Below are 26,125 nucleotides of genomic sequence, written 5' to 3' on the forward strand. Positions count from 1 at the left end.
GTTCCCTTGTCGCGATCCAGGCGCTGTCCGGCTGCTCCGTAAAAAGCGGCTTGGCGCGCTGTGAGCAAAGCGGCTTCGCTCGCTGCTGCCGCTGTCCGAACCGCTCTCGAGGCGGAATTCTCACCGTTCTGCGCAGCCGCGCACGGCCTCCCTTTACCCTCCCCTCCAGAGCTCGGCAGGCGGGGCTCGGTTCAGTCCCCGGCCAGGCAGCCCTAGAAGGGAGGGCTTCCCCGCCCCTTGGAACGCTAGCGTAAGGACCGCCCCCTTCACAGCAAGAGCCAATGAGAAGCCAGGGCCTCTGCAGATTAGATACACCCGGATGGAAAGAGGAAGGTGGGAGTGGGTCGGAGCAGCAGCAGCAGCAGGAGGAGAAGGTGGAGGGCTGTATTTCAACCGGGCGCTATGATTCCCCCTCTGCGAGGGTTGTGAGCCTTTGCTGTTTTTGTGCACCTCTCTGGGACACATGGCCTTGAACAGGAGGAGTGAAGGTGAGGCGGCGGGGCGAGCTGGGGAAGCAGGCAAACAAGAACGTCGCTGTGCAGGAAGCATAGAGATCAAGCGGAGGTGGGATGGACAGATCTCTCTCCCCCCCCCTTCCATTCCGAGGTGCAGTACTGTAGTAGAACTTGCTGCGATCGGTAGAGAAGAAAGCTTTGTTTATCCCACAGGTGCTTTTTCAGGAGGCAACTGGACTTTCTTGTTTTTTCTTTTGAAGACGTTTCGCTTCTCATCCAAGAAGCTTCTTCAGCTGTGTCAGGATAATGGGGAATGGAAGGATTTATATTCCTTGCAGACAGCTGGTCTGCATCCTTTTAGAGGGTAGCAAGCAATACCCACTTCCATTCCCCACTATCCTGACAGAGCTGAAGAAGCTTCTTGGATGAGAAGCGAAACATTTTCAAAAAAAAAAACAAAGTCCAGTTGCCTCCTGGAAAAGTACCTGTGGGACAATCATGACCTGGATGACTCAGAATCTGGACAGACTGTAAGCTTTGTTTATGTTTTGGGCATAGACAAGGTACTAATTGGTAACAAGAAGAGTCTTAACACTTTTCTGCTGTTAAGGGGTGAGAAGATTTGAAGAAGCTTTGGAAAGAGGTCATCAAATAGGGTGGGAGGGAGAGAGAGAGAGAGAGAAATTAGGTTTGCCTGTCACCTGGGTTGGTGGGCAAAGTAAGGTTCTATAGTAGTGAAGCTGACAGGTAACACAGGTTTATCTGTTTCGGTTCCACCTCCAGGTAATTCACAGAGTTGCCAGGAAGCATGATCAATGTGCAGTCCAGAAAATCTGAGAAATGCCATACCAGGAAAGGATGGACTCTGTTATTAAGTCACATCCTAAGGTCCCAAAATTGGGGATTGCTGAATGTCAACTTAGATACTGCAATTGCTAAAGAAAGTGTGTTTGTCAAGAGAGTTAACCAAGTGCTGAAAAATGTATTTCAGTGAGTGATTTATGACATTATATATTACTAGTTTTTATTTCTCTAATATTACATCATACTGATAAAATTTTTAATGTTTTTAAGAGTGTGCCTAGGACCTTGAGAGGAATTGATCTATATAACAGATAAAGCCAATTTGCCAGGAATGCAGCAAACCACAATTTTGAAACCCTATTTACAGAGATGGACCTACTATTACAGAGAGTGAGGCAGGTTCATCCAGAGTGAGTAGCAGGGAGTGGGTAATGACAAGGACAAGATTACCAAGGATAAAGTGGTCTCCCAGTCCCCCCCTAAATTAGCTTGTAATGTTCAGATATAGTAAAATAGTATGTCCTGTTGTCAATGTTAAAATAAGACAACAGTGGAATTTGTAAACTGGAAAAGTTGACAACTTATTCAGGCTGCAAATAACTTGCACCAGCCCTGCAACTACGGTAGATCTTGGAAGACAAATTAGAATGACTAGTGGACTACCTACTAATGGAGTTGACAATATGCAAATTGCACTTGTAATTACATTGGGAAGACTTTTGTAAATCTTGGAAGTTTCAAATCCTTCTGGCTTGATTTAGAGGGAAATATCAATGAACAGCCATTAGTCTAGTATAGGCATTCTTGTCTACTATCCCTCTAATTTTTACCATGATATGGTGGGGTGGCATTCATCATATCTGCTGTCATAATGAAATCCTAGTGCGGAAGATACAAAAATGTTTATTTAGTGTTTATATCCAGCCTTTATTTTATAAATTACTCAAGGCAGTAAATGTATTATTAATTCAATTTGTATGCTGCCCTCTCCGAAGGGGCGTACCTATTTTATTTCCTCCTCCTGTCTTCCCCACAACAGCCACCCTGTGAGTTAGGTTGGGCTGAGAAAAAGGGACTGGCCCAAAGTTATTCAGCTGGCTTTAATGCCTAAAGCAGGACTAGAACTCACAATAGCAATAGCGCTTAGGCTTATATAACATTTCGTAGTCCTTTACAGCCCTCTCTAAGTGGTTTACAGAGTCAGCATATTGCCCCCAACAATCTGGGTCCTCATTTTATCGACCTCTGAAGGATAGAAGGCTGAGTCAACCTTGAACCGGTCAGAATCAAACTCTTAGCAGTTGGCAGAATTAGTCTGCAATAGTGCAGTACTGAATCTAACCACTGCGCGGTCACAGCACAATCTCCCTGTTTTTAGCCTGGTGCCTTAATTAATCTCTAGGTCATTATTCCTCTACAAGTGAGAGGTTTACAGAAACAGTGTTATGGCAGGAACATAGTGCAGTGAGTGGGACAGCATTTTGATGAAAATTATAAATTATTTCCATTGACTCTCAAATCAAAAGACAGCAAGTCACAAATTAGGGCTGTTAAAACTCTAGTGTTCTTCCCCAGTTTGCTTTTTAGGACCTTACTCTATTGGTATTCAGAATGTGTTCTGAAATGATATATGTAGGAGGCAGGGGCAACTCCATGATGATTTTGGGTTTTTTTTTTTTCTGTAAGCATATTCATTAAAATGAATCGGAAGCATCACCTGACCAGTCATTACCAAATCACAATCAAGATACTTGCCCCAGAGCAATCCAGAACATGGAATGTCTGGTGCCAAACTTTTGTATGCCATGAAAAAGTTTCTTGCATTGAGGGAAAATAGGAATGGCTAGATTCATACCCCACAGTATGCTATAAAATGCCTCGCCAAATCTTGTCTCAGTATGTTCCTATGATTCCAACTATTGAGCACTGTAAACCTCAGTATAAGAAGTGTAGTGCAAGATGGCAGCACCGAACTGACCTTGGTTGATCTTTAAAAAGTAATCAGGGTTGGACCTGGTTAGTGTTTATATGGTAGATACAAAGATTTTAGGCTAGATTTAGAGCAGGGATGTCAAACTGGATTTCTTCGAGGGCCGGGTAGTTCTCCACCAGCTGGGGGGTGGGTGGGGAGATGGGACAGACACCTCCTGCAGCATCCCTTCACGCCCCATTTTGGCTGGCAGAATGCTGCAGGAGGCCATCCAGGTTGAAAATGGGGTATGGGGGGGGGGTGTTTTGGCTGCCTGAGGCACCGTGGGCAGATCCTTTGCTATTTCCAGGCTAACCCCACAGGCCAGATTTAAGCACCCCGTGGGCCTTGAGTTTGACACCCTTGATTTAGAGGGTGAAAATATCCTGGAAAAAGGCAGTAGTGAATCTCTTCATATTATTTCCAAAGAAGGTCAATGAAGATATGCATTGTTATATGTGAGGATGTCTAATATAATGTCTTTAAAATCCATGGTTTTAAATACTTCAACTTTGTATGTATGATCCCCAGCTAGAGAACGTAAACAATGATGGGCTGCTTGTCAGAGGAATAAATCTCAGTTTGTAAATAATGCTAGGATAATGAGTTCTAAGATATGATTTGTTCAACCTGTTCAGATAGTTGGAAAATCTGAAGAGTAGCAGTTGGATAGAAGGAAAGAGCATAAATGTGCATTTACAATGGGTGTGAGTGCAGCCAAAATATTAGTTTTGCTTATCTTTAAATCTATTACTAGGTTTACTATATCATTTAGTTACTCCAGTGAAATTAGTGGAATGACAAAGAGAGCTAGATTTGTCACTATTGTAAAATGCAGATAAGGGTTCTTGAAGTGGTTGTAAAACAGTACAGCCAGTTACCATTGGAACTTTTCTCTACTATTGACGTAAAGGAACAGCTATCCTTTGGGTCAGCAAAAAAGATAAACAATATAATTATTGTCAGTTCCACTCTTTCTTTATAGCTGTTCTGGCCAAATTATGTGATTCAAACTGATGGGTTTGCTAATATACCCTTCTGCTCGTCTCTCTAGAGAGTGCAATTCTTCCCCCTTGGTAAATGTCATCTGTAGCTTGGAAAAGCCAAGCTGTTTTATTTATTGATTCTGTGTCATTTTTGCCCATTGCAGCATTTCATCTCATAGAAGTTCACCATCACACCAGTTCGGGTTTGCACAAATCCCGCCTCTGCCCTCAATTCCCCTTCTCTTAAGTTTTGTTTGTAAGAATATCTTATATATCATTTGAAGCTGGAAGAGAAGATTGACTTGACCACATTAAGGAAACTGACAAGAAGTGTTTGGAATTTGGAGATATTTATCTCTCCATTCCTTGAATTCTTCTGCAAAATCATCTCTTTTCAATAGCATAAGTGGTAGTGTAATATTATGCTTATGTGTAATGGATAAAAGGTTGAGGAGAACAAGAGAAAGGGATGGGCTGGAAGAAGCAAGTAGGTTTATATATAGATATCTTTACAGGTACATTTGAAAAGGAAATGGGGAACAAAGAAAAGATCTGGTTTTAGATAAAACCATACACATCTGGCACAACAACCACAGACAGGTGCTTTGCTGTTCCTTGTTTGTTTATGACCTTCAGACATCTGGCAATTGCCTGGACATTGGCTGCAGTTTTCTTGGCAACACTTTTTTTCCCCCCAGAAATAATTTGCCCTTCCCTGATTTTTAGGGTTAAGAATTTGTCTAAGGTCACCAGCCATATGGGATTAGAACTCACAATCTCTTGGTTTTGAAGCCTGATGCCTTAACAATATACAAACTGGCTCTCTTCTTGTCCTAGCTCAGAGGTGTCAAACTCAAAGCACAGGGGACAGATCCAGCCCACGGGGTACTTAGATCTGGCCCAAGGGGCCGCCCTGGGAACAGCGAAGGACCGGCCCATGGTGCTTTTGCCAGTGAAAACAGGCTCCCGGGCTCCGTTTTTGACTGCCAGGGCCTCCTGCAACTCTCTGCCAGTGAAAATGGCGCTCAAAATGGATTTGATTTGCATACCTGTTCTAATGGGTCCCTGTCACCTTAAGCAGGGACCCATTAGAACAGGTATGTTCACCTTAAACAAAGTGAGTACAGACCGGTTTAATATTGGCCTGGAAACTAGATAGGTCTAGTAATGTAAAGGAACAATATGGATTGCTGGAATATATTGGAGTCTGTTTAAACTTCAAGTATTTTATCTTGTTACTTCTGTACATTTTATGTCATCTGTCTTTTCTGCATGCTTCACGTTTCTCTTCTCAATTGCCCTTTTAATTCATTTTCCAAATTAAAAATAATTCCTGTAGCATTATAATTCTTGGCTCCTTTCTCTAGGGAGACTGGAACACATTCAACTTTCATTTGTACAAAATCAGCTCATCAGAAGTCTATACAGATCATAGAATTTTTACACAATGTATGTTGGTTATGCCCTTTCTTTTCTTCATTGTAGAATTTTATTTGCTTCTTATTTGAAAGGACAATCATCTATTAAGCATTAGTAAAGCATAACTTAGAACAGAATCTAAGGTAACAGAAAATTAAAACTACTTTCTTGCCATCACATATTCCTTTAAACTTCCTCAAAATAGATACTGTATTTTTCAGATTATAAAATGCATTGGTGTATAAGACGCACCAAGATTTTGAAGAGGTAAGCAAGAAAAAAACCGTTTTTGCCCATCCTGGCCCCTTGGATCACTCTGCAGGCCTCCCAAACCCTCTGTGTGTCCTGTTTTTCACAAAAATGGGGCGCACAGAGGCTTTGGGAGGCCTGCAGAGTGTTCCTGGTGGCTGGAGAGGGCAAAAACGCGATGTGTGTGTGTGTGGGGGGGGTTGGAAGGCCAAAAGGGCCTGTTTTTCGCAAAAAGGGGGTGTTTTTGCCCTCCCCAGCCCATAGGAGCACTCTGCAGGCTTCTCAAAGCCTCTGTGTGCCCTGTTTTTGTGAAAAACAGGCTGTACGGGGTGGGGCTTCGGAAGGCCAAAAATGGCTGCATTCGGTGTATAAGATGCACCAACATTTCCATCGCCTTTTAGGGGGGGGGAAAGTGTGTCTTATACTCCGAAAAGTACGGTAGTTTATTTTGTATCCTGTTCCTTGGATGAAGTATAGTTATATCTTTGGTTATAAAACAGATGTTGCTTAATGGAAGGTTTCAATAATAATCTAGGATATTTTTCTTAGATATCATATGATACAGATGATGGCTTCATTTTTCTATTATGTTGTACAGTCCCTTCAACAATAAAACAAATTAGATATCTTATACTAGCTTTGAATTTTTACCAATTTCCAGGGTCAGCTTTCTTAATAAGTAGTAATCCAAGAATGACAAGGAAAAGATTCTTTTCATTTATTATTAAACTGAAATCATTAAAATCACATTTGTTTTTACATACCCTGTTTCCCCCAAAATAAGACATCCCCTGATAATAAGCCGAATCGGGCTTTTGAGTGCATGGCAATAAGGCCAAGCGCTTATTTCAGGGTTCAAGAAAATATAACCCAGGGTCTTAATTTCTGGGAAACATGGTAGCTTATTTGTGAAAAACATAGCTGTCTGAAATTTGTATTAATAAGTGTACATGTACATGTTTAGTTGTTTCTGCCAGAAACAACTAAACATTGCATAATTTTGTTTATGCAAAATTCTATAGCCCAGAATTTTGCATACTTGTAGATCCATTTAAAAAAGGGGGAAATATGGAGGTGCTCTCATATGCACTGACCATATATAGGAAAATATTTCTTATTCATAATATAGAAATAACAAAGATGAGATACAGAGCTATTTTTGAAATGAAGCTTAAATATCTTGTTATTTAAGAATAGTTTTTAAAAAGATTCATTTGCAGGTATGCATGTGAAAATGCTCACAATCTCTCTCAGGTGTTCAGGGAAAGTGGTTGAGAAACGAGTTTTATTGATGTTGAAGTTACTGAAATGTATGGGCATGAAATGTTACAGGAGGTCCACATTTGTAGATGCACTGTTCACCCGGATCTATTTATTAAAAGTATTGTTCTTATTAAGGGAGAAAATAGACACAATAAAAATCATTGTGAACTGGTGATTCGAGATTGTGAGTCTCATATAGAATGCCCTGTGAAACTATAATAGTGAATTGCACAAATCTGAAAATAGCTGTAGCTTTTTTGTACCTGTAATTCACAGAGCTGTTTTTCAATATTTATTTATTAGATTTCTTTTTATCCCTTATTACATTATAAGTAACTCAAAGCGGCAGATATACACAACACTTCTTCCTATTCCTATTTTCTCCACAACGACAACACTGTGAAGTGGGTTGAGTTGTAAGAAAGTGACTGGCTCAAAGTCACCCAGCCAGTTCCTAAATAGTTTAGGATCTGCCTTGTCTCATATGCATCTATTGCAAGTACTTAAAGTATTCCAAATGACATGATGGGGCTGATCACTAGTGAGCCAAAGCTGTTTTCTTTTCACAGTGACATCAAAATGGCATCTGTGAAGACATTTGCCAAGTGATATCCTTGTGGACTTTTAAATTCCCAGCGAAGACATTTTCATTCCGCCATTGTCAGTCACGTATTTATATTTACATTACATTTCTTTTTGTTTGGAAGATTTTATGTATAAAATTCTGAACGACGTTTGAACGATGTGTTTTTATGCTAATACTGTTTCATTTTACTAGCACATTTATGAGCTGCCAAACAATTCATCTTTATGAATAACTGTACTTATATAAATATAGTAATAAAGCACTGCCCATTGACAAGGTTCTCTTCAGAAAGAGCTTTTTTTGAATAGAGAAAGAAAAGAAACAAACAGATGTTACTGGTTTTCCACTTGGCAATTTGGTGTACTGTGTAATTGGTGCTAGTGAAAGCGCAAAACAGAGGGCTAATTTTCTCTTCATGCGTTCTGTACCTCCTATGATGATGTCACATTTTTTGTAATCAATTTCTGGATGCATCCTAGGGCAGTTTCCAGTGCAATTTCATCTCTTAAGTATACCATTAGATATTGCTATTGTATTCTCTTTCCCCAACTTCGTTCTTTAAATTTTTGAACTGCTAATATAATCTTCAGAATAGAATCTGTAGGGGTAAAGATGAAATGGAGCACAGGTAATCCTCAATTTATGACCACAATTGAGACAGAAAAATCTGTTGCTAACCAAAACAGTTGTTAAATAAATTTTGCTCTATTTTATGAGCTTCCTTACTGCATTTGTTAAATGAATCACTGCACTTGTTTAGGTTGTTAAGTGAATCTGACTTCCCCATTGACTCTTTATCAGAAGGTCACAAGAGGTGTTCACATGACCCCGGGACAGTGCAATGGTCATAAATACTTATTACCTAATTTCTTTCTGACATAGCATTGGATTGGAAACAATAAAAGGGGAATTGGTAAGGCAACACTCAACTTCTCAAAGGCCTGAAGTAGGCTAATTCATGTTTCCATAGTCCTTTTTTAATTTTTTTTTCAAACTGATGGGGAGTAATGAAATGTAAAACACCAGATGGATTCCAAGACAGTATGGTAATAGATTTGAATACTCTCAGAGATCACTATAAGACAGGAATAGTGAAAGACTACAGTGTTTGGAAGGCAGCGGCTGCAGTGGATAGCTTAATGGTACATATTGGTTGAGGCACATTTTTGGATTGATTGCTGGATTTGAAGGGGCTGCTTCTTAGCTTTTCCAAACTATATTAAACCTGTTCTAGATTTCACACCAATGCTCATGTATGTTTCCTGCCTTAAAAATAACAAAAACTATGCCCAGTTATTTTCAATAGAGGCAGAGGGTTCTAGATGTTGCAAAAGCTGAACTGGCAAGCTGCAAGAGACCCCAAGGAATGAGGTTGTCCATCCCTGTTGTAGGCTGCATTAAACGTGGTCTTGTGGCAAATACCGTTAACATCTGATTCTTGTCTGTGAAAACGGGTTTGTACTTGGCCAATGTTGTTTTGAAACTTGGAATCGTGTCATAGAGAACCTTGAATGTATTCTGTCAGTCCAAGAGATTGATTTGTTAGCGCAGGGTTTGTTCATTTGTGAGTGCGGTGGTGTATATCTGCTGCAGGTAATTGATAGGAAAACTAGGGATTTAGAGACTGCATTTTGGGCCATGGACAGTGGAGCCTCTTTTAAGTTTAGAAAATACGATCCTTGCCTTCGGTTGCAAAACTATATTCTTGCTGCTGTGTTCTTCTGCGTATGTGCTTGTGTATGCAACAGATGCTTTTTCATACTGTGCAACTATATGCCCAGGTATTTGTTTTTCTTTTGAAAAGTTATACAAGCTGCTTCCCCCCTTCCTTTCCTTGTGATATTTCTTCTTTTCACTGGGATGTGCAGAAGCTTGCCTACAGGCATATCTAAATTAATAGTATTAGGGGAAAAAATCTCCCCAGACACGTTGAATATAATTTCCCCCCACAAAAGCAGCTTTGAATATGGTTTCTGTTCACAGTCATTCCTGTGAACAGAATGATTGTTTCAGGTACCCTATTTAGAATACAAACAGTCCATGATTTAAAAGAGAGCCAAGCTGCATTCCCTGCTTTTCTTTTGCCTGAAATTAAAACAAACAAACAAAAAAAAAATCTGAAAAGATTTTGTTTGAGGAATATAATTATTATTTTCTTGGCAATTATAATAGTCATCCTTACTGAACAGATGTCATTTTCTTCTCAGCTTTTTTCTGATAACAATGGCATTATTGAAGTTTTCTTAATGTTGTGAATTGTGTGTATGAATCTGCCCGGGGTATCCATGAACAAATGACAACTTTGGGTACCATTAACCATTTAACATTAAAAGATTTAATTTAATTAAGATTTAATTTGTAGGCCTTTTTTTGGCCAAGGCCAAGAAAAACAAAGCATATGAAGGAAAGCTTTCCCATAGAAGGGGCTAAAAAAAATTGCTCAGATACATTTGACAGTTTATAAAACCTATTATTTCAAAATGACTTGTGTAGATCTTCAAGCAAGTATGATTTGATAACAAAAATTATAAGGTTCTATATAACTGCTGGCTGTGCCTCCAAATAATGTTGGAAACAAGCCTTGGTAGTACAGTTGTTTAAAGCACCCTGTTATTAAGACCAGCTGCCTGCAATTACTGCAGGTTCGAATCTCGCCAGGCTGAAGGTTGACTCAGCCTTCCATTCTTTCTAAGGTAGGTAAATTGAGGACCCAGTTTGTGGGGGCAATAAGCTGACTTTGTATAAAAATATACAAAAGGATGAAGGCTATTGCTTAGCGCATTGTAAGCCGCCCTGAGTCTCCGGAGAAGGGCGGCATATAAATCAAAAAAAAAAAAAAGCAGAATTTTATCCAGGTTAGGCCTACGCTTCTAAGAAGCATATTTTTCCTGCCTTTAATGTGCATCGGAACTGGGAAAATGTTCCCCTTCAGTTGTTGGTGAACAGTAATTCTGATATCCATTCTCTCTCTTTCTCTTTCTTCATTTATTTGTACAGTTGTATAAGTTTCAGCACAAATGACCTGACAAATTCTTGAAGCTATGAAAACTTTGCAAAACTTAAATGACCTGAAGAGTCTTGTTGGCTAATAGGAAGGCTACCTGATAATCATATGCCTGCCCTGCCATTGTTATTAAAACAATAATAAATCGAATTTTGCATAAGGCCAAATAAAACCTATAAAGTAAAAATGTATGTATAAACTTTAAACTTATTCCGTACCACAAGGACACAAACTAAACGTTTTGAGGTACTTGCCCTGCAGCAGTGGAGAAGAAAGAATATTGTAATCTGCCTTTATAAAGGCCTATAACTCTCCCATCAAATATAATCAGGAGAAAATAGATAGCTAGTGTAGATTGGACTGCAGCTCTAAATTCAGGAACCATTGTGTGATCTTTGACCTGATCCCTATTTAATGCACAGTTGGGAATAGTTACAAGATGTTAGTTTCTAGAGCAGGTCTTTTTCCAGCTGGATTGGAGATTACTGTTCAAATGAGATGGGACAGCATATATAGAATCTAGTTAAGTTTCTGCTATCTAAATTCTGTTTTCTATCCTGGATTCTAAGGCCAATGTTAGCAATACACCTGGCAGTGGCAAATACAGTTCTGGAAAACCTAGATTGTAGTTTTATTTTAAAGGTCAATGGCCAGTAAAACCAAACAAAAGAACGATAATGGATTAGAGTAAAATAAACTTTAAAATCATATCACAGTAGAAGTAAAATTGTAAGTTAAATGTTTAAGAGTTTGGAACTGTAAAACATAATACAGTAGTATGATACAATTTATGTATGACAACAAATAACAAAACAGTAAAATTACCAATTTGATCTATTTAGATTTTAATTACACTAAAAGCTATGGAAAAGTCGTAATTAACATTTCTTGAAAAAAATGTAGTGATTAATATATGCAGAAGAATAATGCATAAAGAGTGATTATGGTTTAAAAACTAAAAGTTAAGAGTCCAATTATAGTGACTATTTATATTGTTAAAACAATTCTGGCAGCTAATTAAATTAAGACAGAAATAAGATTCAATTGACAGTAAGAACATAAAACATTAATAAACAGTAGAAACCAAATAGCTGCATTTGAAATGTTTCCAAACAGAATACCTAGGAGATGCTTGAAAATAAATGATGGCAAATTGTACAAACTATGGAACAGTGTTTAGCTGTAATCATTGAAGTAGAATCAGATTAGCATGATAGTAACCAACAACTTGAGGCCGGAATATTTGGTGATGAACAAAGATAGTAATTTGTGGTTTCTATGGAGATTCTCAGCCATCTAGGTTATGGTTGTCCCAAAGATGTTTTTTCAAGAGGCAACTGGACTTTTGCTGTTTTTTCTTGAAGATGTTTCTCTTCTTATCCAAGAAGCTTCTTGGATGAGAAGTTTCGGGATCTCATTTTTTCCCCCCAGTACCTATTGCGAGAGCATTGAATCCAGCCAAGGACAAATTCTTTCTGAATTTGGGGGTCATTATGCAACTGTGATATCTGGCTGGGGGAAGTAAAAAAGCAGAGTGTCTCAAAAAGTTGTTTCTAGGTAAGACTGATTATGGCTTTGAGTCGATGGCATGTTGTTTAAGATCAGCTAGCACAGATTCATAGCTCAGCAGGGTGTGATGACTGCCCCTGAGAAACTATTAGATTTTAAGTTTTCATATATTTCCCTACACCAGAGAGACTGAAAATTGTCAGTCATAATTAAAGGGCCAAATCAGCTGGAGAAAGAAGAAGCTTAGGCCAATATGAAAGGATGTGAATCCAAGTGGAAGTTTCTATTTTGGGTAAGCCAGCTTCATGGCAGTGTACAACATTTGGAATGCAGCAGGATACTGGGAAGATAGATCTCAAATACTTAGACTGAACTCTTTCAAGGGGAAGAAATGACCTGTAAGGCCCCAGTTGGTCTCCAAAGGGAAGTTTCTAGTTGAGAAGACTAAGCACTATAGGTAGATTCTGAACGCCATTGGAGAAGTAGATAGAAAGATTGTAAAGCTACATTTGTTTCCAGCAGTTTTGACCATTCGCAGCATCTTTGGCATTGCCAAATAATCTTAAAATCTTTCTTAAGTGTTTGATGCCAAGTTTTCTGAGGCCGGCCTTGTTTTCTCTTTCCTCCAAGAGATATTAGTGCATAGTGCAATTTTTAGCATACCATAGTGCAATTTTTACCGTACCGCACCACAATTTTTGGATGCCGGTCTTCAGGCATACATAAGGTATGGCCAACAATATGCATTTGATGTTCATTCACAGTTCTTGATAGGTGTTCTAAATTTGATCTTTCTAGTGTCTTTAATTAGTGATGTGGTCACGATATGAGACCCAACCACAAACTGTTTAAATACAACGGCAAAGTGTTTATTTGAATGTGTTCATGAGGACAAATCTTCATACAGTAATGCACCTGTGGGATGTTGTCTTTTAGTTGTCTTGGGTTTTTTAATAACAAATTATCAGTTGTTCATCTTGACACTGTTGAATCAGACTACTAATGGTTCTTTAGAGCCTGCCATGTCAGAGGTAGAATAATGACATTATCTCCCGATAGAATACGTGGGAAATGCTTGTTTGCCCATTTAGAGCCATGGATGTACATGGTTTTTAATTGGTGGATTAAATAATTAATAGATGTGAAACAGAGTTGAGGCTACTATGTAGTTCAGAGGGACATGTCTAAAGGAAAGGAGATCTACTTGATGGTATTTCCTCTGTAGGAATGATCTGTCATGCAGTTTAGCTGCTATAGGAGCAAGAGTTTGTCGATCATTGAGTTACTCAACTTGGGCCATAATAAACTGTGTGATACTGAATGAATAGCTGCCTTGAAATCAATAAAATCAGTGATCAGTAGTGAATCAGCCTGGTCTAAAACAGCTTGTGCTTCCTCTGGGATGAATCTTTGTATCAAAAAAGAGACACTTAAAATGATCACAACTTAAATCACTGTATTGATCACTGCTTATGGATTGTTGTTGTTTTTTTGGGGGGGGGGAACTATTTTTAATTTTGAACCAATTCCAGCAATAATGGTGAAGAAGAAAACAATAAATTTCATTTAATTCATTATTGAAAAGGAGAAGAAAAATATTAGGGGGACAATTAAAAAGGGAAGTAATTGTATTAATTTTTTTTAAAAAAAAAATTAGTCTAAAGGTTAATGTTTTTTTAAAAAAACATTAATTTTTACAGTATCAAAGTAATAACATATACTCTAAATCACTGCAGTATAATTTTTAAATCACCAGTTAAATCTAGACCTTATGAATACAGACCATTATCCAAGCTGTAGTGATCGCACCATTCCAAGAATATGAGATCACCATTTTTTAAAAGTTCCAGATGCAGTATATCCAGAGCTCCTTATAACTTGGCAAATTCCATATTTTTAGAATGTAATTAACAACATATTAATTACATTGAGCGTTAATTTGGTGGGAGATTGACAATAGGCTACATTTGGGGAAAGAAGGGTTGATATCTCCAACCAACTGTGGCTCTTAGCTCATATTATATATGTCTTCCTCTGCTTCACAGTGACATCCTTGCAAGGGCTGCTTAACTTAGGGCTAGGGGTGGAATTTCCAGGACCGCTAGTGTTAGGAGACTTCAACTTATTTGCCCTTGGGGCTGGGGTTGGAGCTGCCCAGAAGTTCATGGTTGCTATAACAACCATGGTCCTATCCACAGAAGGCCATGTTGATCTGTTTTTTGTCTCAGAGCAAACAAAATGTATTGTAATTGAAAATGGGAAAGGTGCTTCTTCTCAGGAACAGATCGATCATAGTTTTCTTTGGAGTGACACTGGATACTTTAGTTCACAGAACCAAGTCATAGAAAGATTGGCTGGCTCTTTAATTGACATATGTAGGGAAAAAAATACACAGCTCACCCTCCAGCACAAATTAAGATACTTTTAAGATACTTTTAATGAAACTATAAGTAAAGTTTGTTAGATTGCATTTCTTCCAAGAGCTTCAAGTGACGTATGTAGTTCTTCTTCCAATTCTTCTTGTCCAAAAGATAGAGATTGATTGGCCCCAGGTCCTCTAATGAACTTCCATAGCTCAGGTGAATTTGAAATTGGACCTTTCTTGGTCTTAGTCCAATAATTTTATGGCCTGTAACGTAACCTTCCCCAGTTGTGGTCCTCCAGGTTTGCTGAAACTGGGACCTATAGATCTAGGAGATTAGGGAAAGGTGTCTTGGGGCCTGTTCCATTTAACAGAGATCCTGTATTCCAGGATTCGGTACCCAAGGGACACAAAGACCCCTTTATATATTAAGAAATTTGGCAGATCCAACATGACAGTAGTTCTACGTTGACAAAATATAATGTGACAAAAAGTTAATAGTTGTGAGTAATGCTTTTAAATGGGTTTGTATTTTATTAATCACAACAGCATGCATATGCAGCTTAAGGATCAGATATATATCTATTTACATAACAAATGTTTAGGGAGGAATCCCTCTGACAACCTGCTAAAATTGTTCAAAAGGATGGTGGCAAGACTTTTCCTTCTGTTCATTTTTTTCCTAGCCACACCCTTAATTTAAAAAAAAATGTAAAATAATTGAAAACGAGAAAGACTTATTTTATTACATGATCATCTTCCCCAGGGTATTTATGTTTTTGTTTGGTTGAGAAGAGGTTTCAGTGCATACTTTGTAATAGTTGTCACCATCACCCTCATCCTCCAAGATCTGTAGTCCACAGTTCGGGAACCAGGGAGCTAGCGTGGTTTTAAGGTGCCAGTCTAAAAACCAGGAGACTGTGCATTGTAGTTCCATCTTAAGCATGAAAGCCTGCTGGGTGACCTTGGACCAGTCGATCTCCCTCAGCCCAACCTACCTCACATGGCTTTCGTCATGGTGGAAATAGGAGATAGAAGGAGGATTAGGTATGTTTGTCACCTTGAGTTACTTATAAAACAAGGGTGGAATTAAACAAACAAATACCGTGTTTCCCCAAAAATAAGTCCCTGTCTTATATTTTTTTGAACCCTGAAATAAGCGCTTGGCTTTATTGCCATGCACTCAAAAGCCCTATTGGGCTTATTATCAGGGGATGTCTTATTTTGGGGAAAACAGGGTAAATAAAGCCACTGCTGTCCTAATTCCTATGTCTTGCTATGTTATATTTTCCACTTTTGAGTTCTCCTGCATAAGAATGTATGCTCCTTGCTTAAAGAAGGCTTTTGACATAGGAAGCTGGAATGCCTTAAGCTTTTTTTTTTTTGCTTTATCAAGACTTTAACTTCTTTATTCTATTATTACCTTTTTAGTGTTCCAGAAGAAAGTCCTGGAAAAACTATTCCCTGCTCCTGTACTTCCGGATGTAATTTCTTCAAGTGTAGAAAGCACTGCTGTTTTGAAAGATGCAGTTGCAACTCAGGAAGAGCCAAAAAATGTGGCAGCTTTGGAAAAAGATTCTAGGATCCAAGGTAATATTTGTATGTGTGCATTGGCGTGTGGGTGTACAAGTACATGTTAATTAAACAAGAATTACCTGTAATACCCAACCGGTTCCATTTTGCTTTGCTATGATATCCAAACCTAGTCAATCAATGACAGCAAGTTTAATTTGATGCAACAGTATTTGGATCTGTGAAAAGTATAGGTCACTCCAATCTGTTTTGACTCTGGGGATGCTGGCAGCTTCTCTGCTGGGCTGCTGGCTGTCAGCCTCAGATGTTCTGCCAGCCAAACCATGGTACATCTGCCCAATCTCCCACAACTTTGGCACTGTTTTACACACATGTCCAGTAGTCTGGATCAAGCACTAAAACTAAGGGGAAGGGACAGGAAGACATACCAGTATTTGCTGATAAGAGATAACTAGGATTAAATACTCCTGGCAATAAGTAGCCAAGGATGGTGTCGGACATATCTGTGATAGCCTTAGCTTGCATCTCACAGCTGGGCCAGCATTTTCCTCTAAACTTCCTCCAGATTGAACTGCAGACTGATCACTTGGCACAGTTTGTGCTGGCAGAAACAGGAAAGCCACTTTAAAAGTGGAGCAGATTGAGGCACCATCCTGCTGGGCCAGAGTCATACTAAGAACATCATGCATTCATGTCCTTAACAAATAGTTGGTGGGCCATCTATGCCACAGCAAGCAGGGTGTCTGAATAAGGCCTGTATCTTTATAATCTAAAAAGGATTTTGGATGAACTCAAAATGATATATTTGGGGTTTAATTGCTTCTTTGCTGCAGAGCTACACACAAGACCATTTTTACTAAAGCTCTTGGCTTCAACTGCATCAGTGTGAGGACTGTGGTTGATTATTTTTGCCTTTTAGGTTGGATTTGAGTATTGAATTGCTGTATTACAAGTTACAGTTCTAAAACAGTAATAGTACTTCACCAAGGGAACAACAGCTATCAACAACTAGCATTTTTTAAACATAAAATATTAGCAAGGCAAAAATTAACTTCAGAAACTAAAAACGTATAAGTATTCAGTTAGCAGGTGCAAAACAAAAGTCACCTTTGATAATTTGCCACTAAAAAAGCAACACACCTGTGAATTGTAAACTATCATCTTTGAAATACTGACAGGTGGGCGCTCGGGAATTACTCTTTAGTATTCGGTTGAAAAGAAGAGTGGATGCAGATTGGTTAAACTTATTTTCCTGAGCGCTGCTCCCACTATCCAGGAATGGGTTAATGCTTCAGCCTTTGGCAAACAACTGAGTGTTAAAAGTATTAAAAACAAAGGACTTCCCCTTTCCCCTCTGCCTAGCCACACCCCCACTCCCATGATACCCCAGTCTTCGCTCAGTTGTTTGGCAAACGCTGAAGTGTTTCTCAGGAGCTCCTGGTTCTAAGGTATTTTGTTCTCCTGATCCTTGTTTTTTCTGTCTCTTTTTCCTTTTCCCTGCTCAGGGACGCTTAGGACTTTATTTTATTTTTGAATATTTCCTTTCCCGGGGTTTTCTTTAAGTCTCTGCCTTTTCTTTTTACCGCCGCTAGCAGCGGCAGCGCTGATCAGCTGGGCGTCGGATTCAGAAAGCCGAGCCGCCCACGCAGCGCTTTGTTTTCGTCCCCAGCAGCGGCGCCAATTTCAAACTTGCTCCAAGCCCCAGGAAGAAGCAGCAGCTGCCGCGTGGGGCGAAGAGGAGTGCGATCGGCCTGGAATTGCGCCGATCGCGCCGGGAAGCAGCGTGCAGCCGTGGTTCGCCCGGCTAGCCCTGCCAACAGCCGCTGCACTACAGAAAACGATTCCCCCAAGCAGCGATTAGGCACGGCAGCTGGCTGGACCCTCGGGCCTCCAGCATAAGACCGTAGCCAACAAAAGGCACCCGGCCCCGCACCACGTGGCGCCCACCATCTTGCCGACCACGTGGGCCGCCATCTTGGGCCAAAATTTACTACCAGCCCCCAGACGCTCAGCGGAGCCATCCCCCTAGTGCGGTGCCTTTTGTGATAGGGGTTACCTGGTGAGACCTTCGGGCTCCCAGCGGCCCTTATCTCATCCTGCGGAGCGGATTGGGCAAGTCTCCGCAGAAGCATTCAAGAGGAGAGGGGTGGCCTTACTCACAACAGCCACCATGTCTGACTCTCCCTTCTCATCAGACCCTGAACTGGAATTGAGCCCACCTCGCAAGGGGGCTACAGCGTCCAAAAAGAGTACCAGGAAGAGGTCTGATGCATCTGGCCACAGGTCCAAATCGGGGACGGGGCTGATCTTTCAAGACAAGGACGCTCAAAGACGCCATCAGGCGCTAGAGAGGCAGTGCGCCAAGGCCCAAATGGCGCTGGCTATGTCACCCACCAGGGGGCTAAGGCCAGAAGGAGCTGCTCCGCCCACGCCTAGGGGGTCAGTCTCAGCAATGGCTAGCCCGACAGAATTAACACAGACCCCGGCGACTCCAGTCCTGACAGAGAGGGGCCCTCAGAGGGACGGAACTCCCGCCCCGGCCCAGAGTGAGACGGCACCCCTCCCACCTGCGGGCTCATCACACAGCCCAGGCCCAGCCGCAGGAGCGCAGGGGGGCCCCCTACCACCATCACAATTGGATTTTCAAGCCATGTTCTCAACGGCTCTATCATCCTACTTGGCCGCCAGCTGGCAGCAGGCACTACCACCTCAGCCAGCACAGGTCCAGGGGTCTCACCAACAAGTCCGGAACAAGACAACGGCCCCCTTAGCACAAGAATCCTCCTCCGAGGAGTCAGAACAAGCAGAGGACGCCCCAGAAGACATCGAATTCTCAGAGGATGAAGGGCTAAACCCGGACACACCTGCCTTTACTGGACTTTTCCGACCAGCGCTCTTTAGGTCGCTCCTTCACAAGGCGCGACTCACAACTAACCTGGGTGTTCCGGGTGACGTAAACCCAGCCCCACCTTCCACAGCGGGGCCACACGATGCCCTCTTCAAATCGACTAAACAGGAAAAGGACAGCATCCCCTGCCCACAACTGTTCTCCGATGTCATTCGAAACGCCTGGGGGCAACCAGCATCACAAACCACACCGAGCAGCCTGGACAAGAAACTCTACTGTTCGGCTCCGGAACTGGAGGACCTGCTACTCCTCCCGACTGTGGACCAGCCGGTCGCAGCGCTCTCATCTCCATCGTTAGTCTCCACAGAGGCTCTGGATGGCCTCAACGCCGAGGAGAAGAGAACGGAGCTGGCTTTTCGTAAAACACACCAAGCAGTGGCCTGGGCGATCAGGACATCCACAGCTACATCCTTTTTCAATAGAGTGGCCCTCATTTGGCTACGCCAGATGCAAGAGAGACTCCCTCCGGAGGACACCAGGCTGCAACAAGATATCAACAAGATCATTGCAGCCACCGAGTACGCCTCTGATGCCTCCTTGAACTCGGCAAAGTTCGCGTCAAAGGCCCTAGCCTCCACGGTCACGACTAGGAGGCTGTTCTGGCTCCGTCCCTGGAAAGCGGACCTAAAGGCTAAATGGAAGCTGGCCGCAGCTCCCTACAAAGCACCGAATCTGTTCGGAGCAGCCCTGGACCCAGTCCTTGTGGAGGACAAGGATAAGAGGAAGGTGCTGCCATCGGCCTACCGCCGCCAAGAACGGAGGTATTCCCCATACCCAGTTCAACAGCCCTTTCGGCCGGGCCCAGGGCCCAGGGGGTCCTTCCCACACCGCTCCAATTACATGGGAGGCGACAGACCACACGACCGGCATCAGTTTCGAGACCGGGGCAGAAACCAACAATCCAGAAGGCCCTTCCGGGGGGCAGGCGCCAAACACGCCAGAAGAGGGAAGTGACTCCAAGACCGAGGGGCCCATAGGGGGAAGACTGCGCCTCTTTCACCAGCAATGGGCCCGGTCGACATCGGACTCGTGGGTAAGGCGCACCATCTCATTTGGACTATCAATAGAATTTGCAGGGCAGCCACCTCAGCGCTTCGTGAGGTGCCCGGTCCCACAGTCCTCCGAACTACAGGCCCTAATGACCCAGGAACTGATCCACCTTCGAGAGATCAGAGCCATAGAGACAGTACCACCAGGCCAACAGGGCTCCGGGTTCTACTCAAGCCTGTTCCTAGTCCCCAAGAACTCGGGGGGCTGGAGGGCCATTCTGAACCTAAAGAAGCTGAACCTATCTGTGCGTTATCACAGGTTCAAAATGCACTCACTTCAATCGATTCTAGCGGGAGTGAGAAAGGGGGACCTTCTCCAGTCAGTCGACCTTCGGGAGGCCTACCTCCACGTCCCCATTCACCAGGACCACAGACAGTTCCTGAGGTTCGAATATGGGGGCCAGCATCTCCAGTACTGAGCCATGCCCTTCGGTCTGTCGTCAGCACCCCGCACCTTCACCAAACTGGTGGCGGTGGTGGCAGCCAAGCTTCGAGCCATTCCGGTCCAAATCCTCTGCTATTTAGACGACATCTTGATTCTCTCATCGACTCACGACCAAGCGGCCAGAGACGCTCGCCTAGTCCTCGAAGCCTTTCGAAACCACGGTTTTACAATCAACCTTGAGAAGAGTCACCTTCAACCGTCCACGCGGATTCTCCACCTAGGCGCAGTGATAGACTCCGCCAGGGGTCAGGTCTTCCTATCCCCGGACAGGGTCCAGAGTCTCCAGAACCTGGTCCTCCAGATTCTGTCAGGAAGGAAGGCCTCCCTTCTGCAACTATCGTGCCTACTGGGGAAGATGGTCTCCTGCTTCGGCATCGTTCCGTGGGCACGCAAACACTCGAGGCCCCTCCAATGGTTTCTCCTCCCCTTCCAACGCTCGGGGAGGTCCAACTCCAAAGGCAGGGTTCGCCTCTCCCCCAGGGTGCGCCTCTCCCTCAGATGGTGGACATCCACCGCACTCCTCAAGGGCTCAGAGTTCCTGGAACCGGACAGACTGGTCCTCACCACGGACGCAAGTCTTCGGGGGTGGGGAGCCCACCTGCTCAACGGGGTGGCACAAGGTCAGTGGTCCATGGGCGAGCAACACAGCAGCATCAACCTGCTGGAGCTACGGGCGATCAGATTAGCCCTGCGCCACTTCCAGACCACGGTTCAGGACCAGCACGTACTGGTCCTGACAGACAATATCTCGGCCAAGGCCCACGTAAACAGAGAGGGAGGCACGAGATCTCGCAGCCTGATGCTAGAATCCGAGGCGCTTTTCCACTGGGCGGAAAGGCATCTACGCTCGATCAAGGCAGACCACATTTCAGGGTCAGCCAATGTGAGAGCAGATTGGCTAAGCCGAACAACGATAGACCAGGCGGAATGGCAGCTCCACCCCCGCCTCTTCAGGAAACTCACCTCCAGGTTCGGGAGACCAGTGGTGGACCTGTTTGCGTCTCCAATCAACGCCCAACTCCCTCGGTTCGTGACGTGTTACCCGACACCACAAGCAGAGGATCATGATGCCCTCCACTGCAAGTGGCCGGCAGGCCTCCTGTATGCCTTCCCACCAGTCCCGTTGATCCCTCGCCTGGTTCGAAAGTTACTGGCAGAGAAGGCCGACCTGCTCCTGGTGGCTCCAAACTGGCCTCGAAGGCCGTGGTTCGCCGACCTGGTGGCCCTGTCGGTAGAACAACCATGGGTGATCCCACCACATCAGCTTGTACTACGCCAGGGCGAGGTCAACCACCCAGAGCCTCAGTGGCTCCAATTAGCCGTCTGGCACTTGAGCGGGTCATCTTAAAGAAGGACAATCTGCCGGATAGCGTCGTCAGCACGATCCAGGCGGCCAGACGCCCATCAACAACTCGTATCTACGAGGCTTCCTGGAGGGCCTTCTGCAGTTGGAGTGCCGGGCACCATGTGGATCCCACCATGGCTACGATCCAAGACATCTTATTGTTCCTGCAGTCAGGGTTAGACAAGGGGCTGGCCCCAGCAACCCTAAGGCGTCAGACCGCAGCCCTATCGACGGTCGTCTCCTACGCACCATACCGGACCCTATCACATCACCCGCGTATCAGAGAGTTCCTTCACGGGGCAACAAATTTACATCCACCAACGGTGCACCGCTACCCATCTTGGGATCTGCCTCTAGTCTTACAGGCCCTGACAGGCCCTCCTTTCGAACCACTAGACCTAGCCAGTCTCAAGCACCTGACTCTCAAGGTGACTTTCCTCCTAGCGATCACCTCAGCAAGGCGAGTTTCAGAATTAGCAGCTCTTTCCGTACGTAAAGACCTCTGCATTTTCAAAGCCTCCTCGGTGGTCCTCCGGCTGGACCCGACCTTCATCCCAAAAGTGAATTCCTGGTTCCACCGAGCCCAGGAACTCATTCTGCCGGACTTCTGCCCGTCACCAAAGGACCACAGGGAAAAACGCTGGCACACCCTGGATGTCCGTCGGGCGATTCAGACGTACATACACAGAACAGCGTCCACAGAAGCCCTCCTGGTCTCTTTCAACCCGGCATCCATGGGCCTGAAGATCTCGGCTCCCACGGTCAGCAGATGGATCAGAGCCTGCATTGAGTTAGCTTATGACTTGAACTCCAGACCGCTACCGGGCAACATCCTCCCTCACTCCACTAGGAGCGCGGCCACGTCGGCAGCCTGGGCTACCCAGGCCTCTGTTGCCGATATCTGCAGAGCAGCGACCTGGTCCTCCGTGTCGCCCTTCATCCGGCACTACAAGATTGACACTTATGAGTCAGCCGAGGCGGCGTTCAGTCGCCGGGTGCTCCAGCAGGTCGCGACGGGAGTGGACCCAACGGGCAGTCAGCCTCCCGCCCAGGAGATTTAAGCTTGGGTATATCCCATTCCTGGATAGTGGGAGTAGCGCTCAGGAAAATGGACGTTGTCTTACCTGAACGTCCCTTTTCTGGGCGCTGCGTACACTATCCAGTCCCGCCCGTATATGTTGGGCTTCCTGCCCGGTGGAAATTTTTACCGTTTCTCAGTTTGAACACGTTGAATCTTGTTATTAATAAAGTTATGGTTATTTTTTCATTATGATCTTGTCACGGATTGTTCCTTTCGCCACACCTTCGCTCAGACTGGGGTATCATGGGAGTGGGGGTGTGGCTAGGCAGAGGGGAAAGGGGAAGTCCTTTGTTTTTAATACTTTTAACACTCAGTTGTTTGCCAAAGGCTGAAGCATTAACCCATTCCTGGATAGTGTACGCAGCACCCAGAAAAGGGACGTTCAGGTAAGACAACGTCCATTTCACATTCAACATTCACATTCAAAACAGCCATGCATTGAATTATGATTTTTCCCGGTACATACTCCCTTAAAAAATCCCTTCACTTGTTAAAATAATGCATCCTTTGGCCCTGAAGTATCATCTGGTGTTTTCAAATTGGACACAGTGCTTGATATTACAACCTGAGAGCCATGGTGGTGCAGTGGTTAGAATGCAGTATTGCAAGCTAATTTTGCTGACTGCCAATTGCCAGCAGTTTGCCAGTTCGATTCTCACTGGCTCAAGGTTGACTCAGCCTTCCATCCTTCCAAGGTTGGTAAAATGAGGATCCAGATTGTTGGGGGCAATAGGCTGATTCTGTAAACCATATAGAGAGGGCTGTAAAGCACTGAAGCGGTATATAGGTCTAAGTGCTATTGCTATGATGCAATCAAGCATTCTAATCAAGTTGACTCAAATTTATATGAATGGTGTCCACATCTTATGTAAGTAGTCCTTGTTTATTGACTCTTTGCAGTTATTGTACCAGGCACCATTCACAGTTATGAAAAAGTAATTTTATGACTACATTTATAACTTTCACAGGTCTGTAAAACAAAGAAAAGCTGAAGTATAAATATAAGCATAGTGATGGTTCCACATAGCAACCTCTTTGCTTAATGACCAATTTATAATCCCAGTTGTAGTTGCTAAATGAAGACTACCTATATACTCCAGGAAGCATTTTCAAAAGAGAAAATAGCACAATTCTTGACATGGACCCAAAGAATAAATAACAGGAATGTTATTTTATGCTACATGGCCCTCCTAAGTAATAAAAATGCTTTTCTAAAAAAATATATTCATAGTTGAACTATTTTGCATGCATGCATGCATGCATGCATATATATCATTTGATATTAGGGGCGCATGTCTCTGGTTTTAAAATTCACTGTGGTCCCACAAAATATGCATTTAGTTTAAGGAGTTGCAGATAGGTATTTCTCTGTGTGTTCCAAAATATGTTTTTGCCTTAGAAGATGAAGTGTTTCATTGCCCTGCTTGATTTATCAGTCTAATACAGCTTTCTTCAACTTCAAAATGAGTTCAGCTACGCTGCCTTTGGAATCTGAGGATTTCTAACTCCAAATAGAATTAATTTCATTGGGAAAGACTGATCAAAATTAAGTAAAATTAAGTCCATTGATTTAAAGAGGCTGTTGTATGTTTTATTCATTGGTTATTATTTTATCCCCAAGCTGATCCATCTTGATCAAGTTCTTTAATTCTTTTTAACCATGAAAGCTTGAGTTTTGCTTAATCCTGATGACTTTATGGACATATCTGCGAGGTTTTTTTGACAGTATCAAAGAAGTAGGATCTTCTTTAAGGTTATATAAAATGAAGTCTTTCCTTGATTCCTAAAGCTGCAAGGCCTATAGCAAACAGTTTATTGAAAAGGACCTAGCAGAATTTAAGTGGATTGGAGCGCAAGAAATGAATAGCCTGTAGCCCTACAATTACATAATCATTACTTCAGGAATGGGTTTGAGAACACTGTTGGGAGCTAGTAATCATGCATATTCATCATAGAAAAGGAGCATATTTGCTATTAAATGTGAAATGTGCCCCCCATGAATAGATAGAAGAATCATAATATATTACTAGATAATAATTCAGAATTATTGAGAAAGAGTAATATCTTCTTTTCACATTCTTTATATTGATAATATTTCTCTTGAGTGGCAAATATATTGCTAGAATCAATAATCCAGGGTTGCAATAAACCCTTGTTTGTTTTTAATGTGGTATTTTAAATGTAATGTGAGTTCTTTCTAAATTCCTTTGCTGCACTTGTGTTGATTTACAAGAACAGATGTATTTCTTTGCCAGTTCTGGAATGCTAGCAGCTCAAAGCATACTTTGCACACGCTGCCTTAACAAAATGTTGCTTGTCTTATATTAAAAATGTCTGTGATTTGGAGGACTGAGGACTGGAGATAGACTGGCAAGCAAAGCAAATATTGTCTATACATATTCATGAGAGACTCTTTGGCACTGCAATATTGGAATAAACAACTTCTGCAGACTGATTAAACAATTCATTTTAGCAGTTAATTACTATTGCAAGAAGGAGCAACAGACTGTAATTATTACTTTGCACAGTAGAATATGACATTTTAAATGCCTTTCCATCAAGAATTTGTCTTCTGTTGGGTGATTATGTTAACATGACATAACTATCAATATGGCTGCTGATTATTCATAATCTTCTAAAGCCATAATTTTATGGTTTGGATCAATGAACTGCTGCTTTTAACTCTCAGTTTCTGTTGCATAGATCTTCCCAAGCATTGTCAGATAATAATCTAGGCAAAATTCCTTGAATCAGAAAGGGATGATGGAGTTAAGTTACTTGATTCTCATTTATATGTGTGTGTGTGTGTGTGCAGTTTATAGCCCAAGTCTTTTGTTTTATCAAACTATGCATTTCTGGTGTCTCGCTAATTCTTCTCTTTATAAGTAACATTTTGGTTACTTTATTTTTTTATTTATTTATCAAATTTGCTTCCCATCTCATGGTTCAGGCGACTCTTATTACAGCTCTAACAAGGATCAACCTATAGCATCAACATATGAAGACAACAATCTAGTTGCTGGCAACAAATGGCAAATGGGAAGATGTGTGAGGAGTCTTTGGTGCACTCCGAACTTGGTTGTTTTCTTGCAGACATTTCATTACCAAACTAGGTAACATGCTAATAGGGAGTGGGGTTTGCTCTCAGTTTATATTCT

The 26,125-nt window shown here is 42.6% G+C and overlaps 1 protein-coding gene across 1 annotated transcript in view; it reads left to right on the plus strand.

The window, feature by feature from the left end:
- Nucleotides 1–342: 342 nt before the first annotated feature.
- ERICH1 (glutamate rich 1) overlaps nt 343–26,125 on the plus strand; it is a 107,531-nt gene continuing 81,748 nt past the window's right edge. Inside the window, exons 1-2 of the mRNA XM_070954979.1 lie at nt 343–488; nt 16,038–16,196. Of these exons, the coding sequence (XP_070811080.1) occupies nt 464–488; nt 16,038–16,196 (184 nt within the window). The 5' untranslated portion in view covers nt 343–463. The remainder of the gene's footprint in view (nt 489–16,037; nt 16,197–26,125) is intronic.

This window comes from Pituophis catenifer, unplaced genomic scaffold (genome assembly GCF_029215685.1).
Source record: "Pituophis catenifer annectens isolate HBS135680 unplaced genomic scaffold, rPitCat1.0.hap2 SCAF_1, whole genome shotgun sequence".
In the NCBI taxonomy this organism is placed as follows: Eukaryota; Metazoa; Chordata; class Lepidosauria; order Squamata; family Colubridae; genus Pituophis; species Pituophis catenifer.